The sequence below is a fragment of the Heterodontus francisci genome, chromosome 2 (genome assembly GCF_036365525.1).
Source record: "Heterodontus francisci isolate sHetFra1 chromosome 2, sHetFra1.hap1, whole genome shotgun sequence".
NCBI lineage: Eukaryota > Metazoa > Chordata > Chondrichthyes > Heterodontiformes > Heterodontidae > Heterodontus > Heterodontus francisci.
Window position 1 is genome coordinate 196,444,477 of NC_090372.1, and position 12,611 is coordinate 196,457,087.

Sequence of the window (12,611 nt, forward strand, 5' to 3'; positions counted from 1 at the left end):
GGCACAAGGGGCTTTAGAAAGGTACCATCAGACCCTCAAAATGATGATCAGGGCATACTGTCATGAATGTCCCCACGATTGGGATAAAGGCTTAGAATTTCTTTTGTTTGCCACGAGGATTCACCTAATGAAAGGAGGTCCTCTAAAACTAATTGAAGAAAAGTTTTTAGAACAGAGGGACGAATCTTCTGTATTAGTTTATGTATTTGTGTTCCGGGAACAGCTCAAGAGTCTGCAAAGTGGCTCAGGAACCCCTGAAAGCTTCCCAAACAACCATGAAGAAATGGACAGACATGCATGCCAAAACCCGAACATTTTAACCAGGGGGTGAGGTGTTAGTATTACTGCCTTTACAGGGTGAGCCACTGAAAGCACGGTTCGGTGTTCCATATAAAGTGGTCAAAAGAATTGCTGAAGTAAATTATTTGATTGATACCCCAGATCGCCGGAAAAAGAATCGGCTGTGTCATATCAATATGTTGAAACAATATCGTTGGGAGGAAGATAAGTAAGCACAGGTATTTCAAGTAGTAGGGATAGTGAGGATGAGGCAGAAAGAGGCCGAGACAGTTCTCAAATTGAACCCCTTACTGTCCGGTAAGCTATTACTGAATTGATGGGGAGATTGGACACTATGCTTTCCTATTTAATTGCAGAACAACGAGAAGGACTAACAAGGTTACTCATGACATTCAAACCAGGAAGTACAACTTTGCCACACATGATACGGATGTAGGGGAATCCTTTCCTATAAAACAGCATCCTTATCGCTTAAGTCCAGACAAACAGGCCCAGGTAAAAGCAGAAATCCGATACATGCTGGAAAACCACCAAGTTGAACCCAGTCAAAGCAGCTGGACTTCTCCAGTTGTGTTGGTGCCTAAACTTGACGGTTCTGCTAGATTCTGCAAAGACTACTGAAAGGATAATTTGGGAACAAAGGCAAATTCCTACCCAATATCTCGCTTGGAAGACTGTCTTGACAGAGTGGGCAATGCCACGTCTCTTACAAAAAATAGATTTGTTAAAGTAATACTGGCAGGTTCCTTTAACGCTCTGAGCTAAAGAAATAAAAACAAAAAGTGCTGGAAATACTCAGCAGTTCTGGCAGCATCTGTGGAGAGAGAAGCAGAGTTAATGTTTCAGTTCAGTGACCTTTCATCAGAACTAAGGTAAAGAAATATTAGTCTTCGTCACACCAGACAGTGCTTTCCAATGCTGAGTGATGCCATTTGGGCTAAAAAATGCCCCAACCACTTTTCGGAGAGTAATGAACCAAGTGGCAGCCAGTGTTCCTAATTGTGTGCTTTACCTTGACAATGTGCTGGTATACTGTGACACGTAGAAGGACCACTTGGAACAACTAGAAGCTCTGTTTTGAAAATTACAGTCGGCTGATGTAGTTATAAACCTTGCCAAAAGTGAATTTGCACAATCCAGAGTAACCTACCTCGGGCATATAATAGGGCAAAGACAAGTGTTGCTAAGAACAGCAAAAGTACAAGAATTAGTGGAGTTCTGCACCCCAGGACTAAATGAGAAATAATGGGGTTTTTGTGGATGTGTGGTTTCTACCGCAAATTTGTACCAAATTTTAGTACTCTACTGACAGATTTGTTGCAAAAAAAGAAAACGAAGGTGGTTTGGTCAGGGAGGTGTGCCAAGCAAGTTTTGAGAGGCTGAAAGCCATTTTCATTAATGAACCAGTGTTGGCTGCTCTAAGGGCTTCAAGGTAGTAATTGATGCTAGTGACCTGGGGGGTCGGTGCAGACCTGTTAGATGACGATGTATCAGGCATAGAAAGGCCAGTGGGATACTTTTCCAAAAAGCTAAATCAACACCAAAAAATGGTATTCAACAGTGGAAAAAGAAATCTTGGGCTTATTACTAACTTTTAAGCATTTTGAATTCTCCATCGGCCACGACTACAGAAAGACACTGGTACATACTGATCATAACCCCTAGCCTTTGTGGAAAGATTCAAAAGCCAGGATGCCAGACTATTCTGATGGACTTTACTATTACAACCTTATCACTTAAAGTTTATCCACTTTGCAGGAAAAATTTGATTGTGGATGCTTTGTTTAGGATTTAACTTTGCTTTGAGTTATGAGTGTAAAGATGGTACAAAGCAGAACTGTGTACAGGTGAAGAGTGAATGAGAATGTGTGAAAATGTGTTTTATAATATTTTTCACCTTCTGTTTTTTCCCATTCCTCCAAGGATAGAGGTATTATGTTGCTTCTATATTTTTGGTAAGTATTTTTTGAGGACTCATGTATTTTAGAATTATGCACATTGTTTTATTTGGGAAAACTGAAAAAAGATTCCATGTATTTTTTTTCACTGGTGTCATTGAAAGACACTGAGAGGTCTTGTTTGTAAACAACATTTACTGGAAGTCACCTGTCTTCACATAAATACCCAGCAGGTGCTTTTTGACTTGGGAGGTGTTTACTGAGAAGTCAAAGGTCAAGATTTATAGGCTTCAGGAGGCTTGACTCTTGCGATATTGTTTTTGGTTTCGCCTTGGACAGTGTGTTGGGGTGTGAATTGTTTTGAAGGCAGTTGGAGAAAACCAGCCAAGAGAGCAGTCACCATCAGCACCCTCTTCCATCTCTTTGAGAATTTCCTGAGAATCAAGTGTAAGAAATAGAGAAGCTGATGCTGCATTTCTCCTGAAAATACTGCCAGAAACCCCTGTTGTCTTTTCTCCTGAAAAGCCTGCCAGAAACTTCTGTTGTCACATTTCTCCTGGAAAGCCTGCCAAATTGATCTACAGCATCCTGAAAAGAATTGTTCTAGAAGGATCCCAGTGACAGCCATCTATGTGTATTTGGGGCGCCAAACCAAAAACGGACAACTGACATATTTCCATATCTTTTTTTCTTCAAGAAGTAGCAAGTGTTTAGCCAAAGTATTATTTTTTGTTTTTTTTTTGTAACAGAGCTCTGAAGAGAAAATCTCTTTCTCCAGTTAACCTTTGTATGTGTGTGAGTGTGTGGCTAAGGTAAGAGGGAACTTGTGTATTTCACTCTGTCTGTTAATGCTTTGCTTCGTTACTGATTAAGTCTTGTTTTATGATAAACTGATAATTTTGTTGTTTATTAAAGAAACCTGGTTGGTGTATTTTATTCTGGGATAAAAGGTAGAGTATTGACTGTATCGGTAACTGAGTAAGCATTTAAATACATATTGTGACCTGTGTAGAAGTGGAACTAGAAAAGACAGTGCACTCCTCCCACCTTGGTCGTAACAGACTACAGAGTAGAATTTCAAACTTTTCCGATGATACCAAGCTTGGAGGAGTGGCAAACACTGAGGATAATGTGCACCGCCTGCAACAGGACATAGATAGGCTTGCAGAATGGGCAGACAAATGGCAGATGGAATTTAATGTGGACCAATTGTAAGGTAGAAGGGCTAGGGTGAGGCAATTTGGACGTCATGGCACATTTCTAAAGAGTGCAGTAACAGAGGGACCTGGGGGTGCATGTGCATCGATCTTTGAAAGTGGCTGGACATATTGAGAGAGTGGTTTGCAAAGCATATAGGATCTTGAGCTTCATAAATAAAGGCATAGCGTAGACAAGCAGGAATGTTATGCTGAACCTTTTATAAAGGTCTGGTTTGGCCCCCAACTACAGTGTTACATTCAGTTCTGCACACCACACTTCAGGAAAGATGTGAGGGTCCTTGAGAGGATGTAGAGGAGATTTATCAGAATGATCCCAGGAATGGGGGATTTTAGTTACAAGGTTAGGTTAGAAAAGCTGGGGTTGTTCTTCCTGGAGGAAAGGAGATTGAGGGGAGATTTGATCGCAGTGTACACGATTATGACTGGCTTAGATAAGTTAGACAAGGGAAAACTGTTGCCATTAACAAATGGCACAAGGACTAGGGGGCCACAGATTAAAGCTTTTGGCCAAGAGATGCACGGGGGATGTGAGGAAGAACTTTTTTACGCAGCGAGTGGTAATGACCTGGAACTAGCTGCCTGAGAGAGTGGTGGAAGCAGAGACAATCAACGATTTCAAAAGGAAATTGGATGGGCACTTGGATGGAAAATAAATTTTCAGGGCTGTGGGGATCGGGAGGGGGAGTGGGACTGACTAGTTTGCTCGATGGAGAGCTGACATGGACTTGATGGGCTGAATAGCTGCCCCCTATGTTGTAAATGACTCTGACATGAGATTTCTGCAGCACTCCTGATATACAGGAATACAACCCGAAGCACAGGCATCCCGTTGAGCAGGAAAATGTTGGATGCTGTGCAGGACAGAAAACGTTGGGAGAGAAGCAAAGGCCTGGTTGAAGAGGGGGTCTGGAAATGTTTTTGAAAGTACAAGAAGGTGAGAAAACTGAATGTTCTTGGGAGAAGAATTTCAGAGCACAGAATGTTGTGGCAGTGCCCATTTTTGGAAGAGATGAGGCCATGAAGAGATTTGAAATTGGGGTAGAAGAAATGGACTGTTTATATTGGATCAGAAGATCAATTTATTAAATGGCTCCCTGTTATAGTGCTTAAACATATCTTCAGAAGGGGGTACTTATTGTCTGATTTTCATACTTATGTGAAGGCCAGAAACAATGTTACAGGTTATCAGATCATTTATCTTATTCCTGTTTGTGTGAATATGCTGTTTTTGGAACCTTGCTGTGCAAATTCGCCTGCATTTGCCTACATTACAACAGATCTATGCTTCAAAAGTACCTCATTGGCTGGGAAGCACCTTCGTGCATCCTGATGTGCAAGTGTTGTATAATGCAAGTTCTTTGTGAAATGTCAGGGATTCTGGCTTGTCGCATAGTCTTTTATAAACTGAGTTGTCCACATTATTAAATATAAGACAATATTCACGCATGCCATGTGTCTCCACGTGTATCCTCTATTTCTTTGACAGCAGGTTACTCTTGTTCAACCTCACTGCTCTGTTATGGCAATGATTACAAAGTAGTAATCTCATTCAGGAATTCAAATGCTCATGTAAAGAGCAAAAATAAAGGTAGTGTGACTTATGATTCACTAGAACTCCAAATTACTGTTCTAAAGTAATTTCTACGAACAATTAATTTCTTTACTCGTATGTGCTCTAAATTTGAGGTTCTCTGTTATTTGCATTTGTCTTTCAAGTGCCACATACCATAGTGAATATTGATAGAAAAGGTTTCTCCTGCAGTTGATTAATCTTCCAATGAGAGTTTAACATTTATGATGAATATTTTTCAAGTTTTGTCAAGATGATTAGAAATAAATCCATATGTACAATACTATTTAATTTGTAAACTATTATGGTACTTGGTTTTACAATTCTAATGGAATGATATATTTTTGTTTCCTCTAAATGTTTGTAAAAATCAGTCTGGGGAAGAGGGTGAATTTCCACTAGAAGCTCGTAACAATTTACTCATTCATTTATTTTGTTTCTGCTATTATAGGTACTTCTAATTTGACTTTATTCATTCTGATTTTATCATGGTGGCTGTTTATTGTGTTTTCCAGAATGTTTATTATTTAACTAGCTTTTTTTTTCTCTTTGAAGGAAAAAGTGATCTGCATTTTACTAAAGGCATATTTTCCCTGTTTCTTTCCTCCCACAGATCTTTGGGAATTTTATCTTCCTTATTTATATTCCTGCATTTCGTTGATGGGAGGTTTATTACTTCTGTGTAAGTAACTATTTAATAACTAAAGGATGAGAGTAATTAATTTATACAACACCAATATTACACTGAAATATTTGTCACATTTTGTGCCTGGAGTGATGGCAGTTGCACCACAGTGGGAGCAAACTGTAGGGCTATAACAGGAGCGAGAGTAGACTTAATCCTTTCACGGAAACAATTGCTAAGAGTGAGAGAGTGAGCAGGCGAAACAAATGCGTGGAGCTGTGAAAAATAACAGAACCTGATGTCTAATGGAACAAAGCAAGCTCCAAAGGAGGAGCAAAACTCAACCTCCAGGCTTCAGAGAATATAGGGAACCAAAGTTATTGGTTGTATTACAAAAAGATTTGAGAAGTTTTTATTAGAATGTGCGCATTGTGGAGAATAATCAGTATCATGGGGAAAAGCTTTTCGTAATGTCAAATTTGCAACTATGGTTTTAACTTTTATGCTGTAAACAGAATGCCTAATGAAGAATTGTAGAATATGATTTTATAGCACATTTGCAATTTTGACTAAAGCTAATTCAAATGAGTAATCAAGCCAATTCATGCTTCTAATATATAAATCATATTCCTCTGACACCCTTGCTTCCTGTTACACTTAAGACATCACACTTTAGCACATCCTGTGACTCGGCATGAGCAACATCATGAGAGATTAGTTGGTTTATTTAATTATTGTGTTTGGACATCATTTCTATACCAAAGTTTTCATTGACTGGCAGAAATTGACTTTTTTTTTTATAATTGAGGTACGTTGCCAAAATGCTGTGATGGAAGAAGCACATTGTTTATCTTGGAACAGTGCATTGTTTTCACCAAAATATGTTTGTAATTTTTTTGTCAAACACTCAACACTCCTTTAACATCCGAGTGGTTGATATTTCTGTTACTTAATAGTTTCCTTATCAATGTCCATTCCTAACCCTAGATGCAGTCTTCTTTGGCCTCCTTATCTCGAGAGACAATGGATAAGCGCCTGGAGGTGGTCAGTGGTTTGTGAAGCAGCGCCTGGAGTGGCTATAAAGGCCAATTCTAGAGTGACAGGCTCTTCCACAGGTGCTGCAGAGAAATGTGTTTGTCGGGGCTGTTACACAGTTGGCTCTCCCCTTGCGCCTCTCTTTTTTCCTGCCAACTACTAAGTCTCTTCGACTCGCCACACTTTAGCCCCGTCTTTATGGCTGCCCGCCAGCTCTGGCGAACGCTGGCAACTGACTCCCACGACTAGATGGAGTGTTGCAAACTAATTTGGTGTTCTATTTAGAGTGGGGGAGGGGAGATTAACTTTGTTCAGAACATGTTGGATGATCTCCATATTGATGACTGCAGTTATGGTTCAACTAATGCAGCTGCATGATGGGAGGATTGGGGGTGGAGGAAAGGATTGCAAAAAATAGTGAGATTATGAAGTGGGTGCAGAAACAGGGAATACCAGCGGGTGTATGTACACAAGGCATTGAAGGTGGCAGGACAAGTTGAGAAGACTATTAAAAAGGCATATAAGATCCTTGGATTTATAAATCGAGGCAAAAGAGTGGACAAGCAAGGAAGTTATGCTAAATGTTTATAAAACACTTGGTTAGACCCCCACTGTAGTTTTGTGTCCAGTTCTGGGTTCCACACTTTAGGAAGGATGTTGAGCTGTTTGAGAGAGTACAAAGGAGATTTATTAGACTGGTACCAAGGATAAGAGACTTCCGTTATGTGGAGAGACTGGAGAAATTAGATAGGCAAATGAACTCGAGGCGACGTGAGGAAATTTTCTTATGCAGTGAGTTGTGATCTGGAATGTGCTGCTTCTATAAACTTTTTCAAAACAACTATTTGTAATATATTGTTGCTACAAAACAGAAGGCTCTTTAGTGTATAAAGTTTAACTTAACTTGGGTTGCTATCAATCAACTTACTCTACTACAAAATTTGAGACACTTGCATCCTACCACACCCTAAACATATCTGGGGCTACTGGCCCTGCAGTAAGAATACCTACACTGCTGCATTAAATGTACTACAACTTGAAGGAGATTCAACGATAACTTTTAAGAGGGAATTGGATAAATACTTGAAAAGGAAACCTTTGCAGGGCTTTAGGGAAAGATCAGGGGAGTTTGACTTAATGGAAATAACTGAGACAGGGACAATGGACTGAATGGCCTCCTGTGATACATCCTTATGATTCCATGATATTCAAAATTGGTGATATAGTTTATGGCTACTAAAAAAACAGGATCATTATTTCATCATTGCAAAAGAATGTTCTTGTAGTTCAATCTTGCAACCCTTGTGCTTCATGATTTAAGTACTCATAAAGCTGCTATTTATTGTGGCTTCTATGTTGTACTTTCCAATACGACACGTTGTGCTGGCCCTGTAGATTTGTGTGTCAGCCAGCAGAGGTCACTCACAACTTGACATACTACAGAGACACAAGAGAAAATCTTTTGTGTTCATCTGTTACAGAACCATGGCAGACAATTCAGCAGCAGTTGGATTACTCAGCAAGTGACTGTGAATATTGACACAATTTTTGCTCGAGATGAGGCTGAGCCTGACCTAACTTATTGCAGTACACTGGCAATTTCAGCTCTTTCTCAGAGAAGTGAAGATTACCATAAAATATCAGTGGATCACTGTGTAATATCATAATCATACTACTTTTACTTGGACTTTTGTAAATTGATTTGTAATTTTAACTTTGCATCATAGTCACAAACATTTCTACTGTTCAATTTTAATGACGAATAGTGCACAGCCTTTTAGAGAGCTGATCCTGGAGAGCTAAACAATTGCTAAATGGCAGAGAGGTAAAGAAATTGGGAGCAACTCTGACCTGCTTTCTCAGAAGATGGTCTTCATTGACTATATTCAGAACTCTGCTCATGCACAAATGAGATTGATGTTTAGTCATTTGGACCCATCCACAATATAGTGCTAGACAAAATCCCAACAGTCTTCAACATGTACTATTGTGCATGAATATTACATTAGCTGACCTGATGTTGACTGTTGCCTTGTTTTCATGTGAAGACCCAAGAGAATAGTTTGGGTGTGGGAGCAATATCAAGAAAAACATCAGTCTGAAAACCTCATCATTTGTGTAAATAAGGGACTCGTGTTAGGTACCTTTGGCAGTCTTCAGCCTGTGCTGTTCTCGTAGATAGATGGATGGAGCTCGTGGCATGACAAAAAAGTCTGGAGTTGAAGTAGTCAATTTGGCAATTTATTATGCTATAGTACAGAAAATAAATATAGTTAAATGTTCCACGTATATTTGTTGCACAGATCACAATGGAGTCTTTTCTGGTCAAATATTAATGCAAATGTTTAATGCAATTAATTGTCTTGATATTCTTACTGCAGTGCCAGTAGCTGCAGATATGGTCAGGGTGTGGAAGGATGCAAGTATCTCAAATTTGGTAAAAGCAAAATACTGCAGATGCTAGAAATCTGAAATAAAAACAGAAAGTTCTGGAAATACTCAGCAGGTCTGGCAGCATCTGTGGTGAGAGAAGCAGAGTTAACGTTTCCGGTCTGTGACCTTTCATCAGAACTGGCAAAGGTTAGAAAAGAATTAGGTTTTAAGCAAGTGAAGGGGGTCGGGGGAGTGGTTGGTGGGGAAGAGAACAAAAGGGCAAAGGGCAGGAGAGATTAAATAACAAAGCTGTCCTGGGACAAGGCAAAGAGTGTGTTAATGAAATAGCAAGCATTAGTCCAGAGAGTATTAATAGTGGAATAATGAGCAACTCTGTCTACTTGAAAAACAGGCACACGGTTTAAAAAATTAAATAAAATATAAAAACAGGGGCAGTCATGCTCTAAAGTTGTTGATCTCAATGTTCAGTCCGCAAGGTTGTAGAGTACCTAATCGTAAGATAAGGTGCTGCTCCTCAAGCTTGCGTTGATGTTCACTGGAACACTGCAGCAGGCCAAAGGCAGAAATGTTGGCATGAGAGCAGGGGAGGCACGGTTTTGAAATAGCAAGCAACCGGAAGCTCGGGTCATGCTTTCGGAATGAGTGGAGATATTCCGCAAAGCGGTCACCCAATCTGCGTTTCGTCTTGGAAATATAAAGGCGACTGCATTGTGAGCAGCGAATACAGTATACTAAATTGAAGGAAGCACAAGTAAATCGCTGCTTCACCCACCCTTCCATGAGGTAATAACACATTTTATCACTAGGCAGCACTACAATTTGCTCCACAAATAATTCATTGCTTTCAGGAAAAAATCAAAAAATTACATTTTTCACAATAACATGACTAAATTTGCCCAATAAATTGTGTTTTTCTCTTTTATTACTTTAAAATTTTGAATTAAAGCCTCAAATTCTCCAAAAATCATGAGTTTTGACTCTTAGCTGAATGCAGATTATACAGAGTGAGCATATGCAATGTTGCTAGTTTCACATCACCATTTAGTGAACTGAATTGCTGGAATATTTTCTTCAGTTTCCAATAGTACTAGCTATTATCTTTTAAAAATGGCTTGAAGAAAACCTAGATGACAATTTTCAGAAAATGCTGGAAACATCAGTAGGTAAGGCAATATCAGTGGAGAGAGAAAGGTCGGGTTCATGTTTCAGGTCAGTGATCTGATGAAAGGTTTTAATTTCAGTTTCCCACTATCTGCAATATTTTGCTTTTTGGACAAATTTCAAATCATCTTTCAGCTGAAGTTGATATTGAATTGTTGAGGGTGTATGTTTGAGAAAAGGCACACAATACTAATTACATAAGTGTTTGCTTTTGCGTTCCGTAACCTCAGAATGCACTTTGAGACACAAATGTATTTTTCTCATTCGATCTGTTCCTTCCAAAAGATTGCATTTTAGAAGTAAACAGAAAATCTATAGTTATCTCCTGTGCTTTGCTGATAGTCAGAAAATGTAAAGATTCTGATTTGTAATGGCTTTGAGAATAACAGACAGACTGGGATGAATTTTTGCTTTGGTGCAGGAAACAGGAACCGGGATTGTTTCCAGATCCCCAACTAGCCCCTGGGGGGAAACGGTCACTTTTAGGGATTTTCATGGAGGTGGCCTCTTAATTGGCATGGAGTTACATTCCCTGTCCAATTTAGGGTGGCATTGGTCTCTCAAAGCTGGAGGGCCAATCAAAGGCCTTCCAGTTTGAGAGGAGCAGCAGGCTGCAATAAAGGGTAAGTTACTGAGAGGACTTTTCAACATGAAGATGCTCTCTTCAATTTTCTAAAAATGTAATTAAAAAAACAAAAAAAAAACAGCCAGGCCACCGCAGTGGTTGGGGGGTAGGGTGAGGAATCCCTCTACAGGGTAGCCTTTGACTGCACTCCAGGCAGTTAAACTGCACCCCGCTCTGTTGCATTGGGAAACTAGAGGCCAAGTAGAAAATTTCAGTCAACCTTCTCTAAGCACTGTTAAGACTCTCAATGAGCCTAATTGGCTGCCCACCTCGTGGGCGCAGGTAGCCCTGCCAGCCCTGAGCCCGTCTTGGCAAAAATGGCTGGTACTGGGAACGGGGTCGGGAAACAGGCACGCAAACCGGCGCCGATATTTTTGGGCCCTGCCTGCCTCCGTTCCTGACCTCGGCATGGCCCGAAAGTTCTGTCTACTGTCTTTTCTCATTTTATTTTAAGTTTTCTTTTCAAATAAAACAAAATTTATAAGGTAAAATTATTGTAATTATCACCTGTGTTTTATTGATGGAATTGGAATGCTTACCAAAGCCAATCGCTGAACACCAATTTCAGTTTTTGGAGAGATTGCTAAGAAAATTGAAAACCAGAGCTACCAAACGTGGAATTCACTCCACCCAATCCTTTCGGGCCTGTGCCTTCCCTCACGTTCTGCTGATGGGTGCCAGAAGCCATCAATGAGCCAAACCTTGCCTATCTCAGATGTACCAAACCTATAGTATTCCTTCCACAGTTATGTCAAAATCTCATGTTTGATCTCCACGGTGGTATTTGGGCAAAAAGCACTTCCTTTGATGCCAAATTTGCAATGGTAGTATAATAGCTATGTTACTGGACTAGTAATCCAGAGTCTGGACTAATGATCCAGAGACATGAGTTTAAATCTCAGCATGACTGCTACGGAATTCTATTCAGTTAATTAAAGAAATCTGTAATACAAAACCAGTGTCAGTAATGGTAGCATGAAAGTACTGCATCGTTATAAAAACCCTGGCTCACTAATGCCCTTTGGGGAAGAATATCTGCTATATATGTGACTCCAGACTCTCAGTAATGTGATTGACTCTTAACTGCCCTCCGAAAAGGCCAGCTGTTGAGAAGCTGGCTCACTATCACCTTCTCAAGGGCAAGTAGGAATGGGCAATAAATTTTGGCCTTTCCAGCCCACACACATCCTGTGAATGAATAAAAAAAAAATCCCGGTAGCCCCCCACTTGCAGTGACCACCCACCCCATTTTGGCCAAATCCAAGAGCCATCCCCAATGCTTACCAAAGCCAAGAACTGCTTCCAAGTGCAAATAAGTGCCATTCTTCCTCCCATTACTGCTGAATACCAGGCATTTATCTCCAACTGATGCATTTTGCATACCATCTTGTATTCTAAGCTTTTAAAATGGAAAGGAATAAAGATTAAATACATCAGTAGAAAAGTATGTGTGTACACATGCACATAAACTGTTTGCTCACAATTCTGTGAAACCTATGAATAGAGTTGTGGAATTTAAGCCCCAATGCTCCGTAAAAATCCTACAATAAAAATAAAATTTGATTTATTCATTCCTGTAAATTATTGACCCTGACAACACAGTCTGTATAAAACAGCAAATCCATGGGAGATATAGTTATTTAAAATAAATGAAGCAGACCCTTTATTTTAAACATGTTAGTTTTTCCCACAGCTGGGTGCCACTCTGAGAATCAATTAAAAGGTAAGTAAAATTAATAGGTAATTTTAATTATGACCAACAGGCATAATGAAAATAGACAAC

The 12,611-nt window shown here is 39.7% G+C and overlaps 1 protein-coding gene across 1 annotated transcript in view; it reads left to right on the forward strand.

The window, feature by feature from the left end:
• Positions 1 to 12,611, forward strand: part of lmbr1 (limb development membrane protein 1) — a 283,776-nt gene that overhangs the window by 147,513 nt on the left and 123,652 nt on the right. The window contains exon 7 of the mRNA XM_068015009.1: positions 5,602 to 5,670. Within this exon, the coding sequence (XP_067871110.1) occupies positions 5,602 to 5,670 (69 nt within the window). The remainder of the gene's footprint in view (positions 1 to 5,601; positions 5,671 to 12,611) is intronic.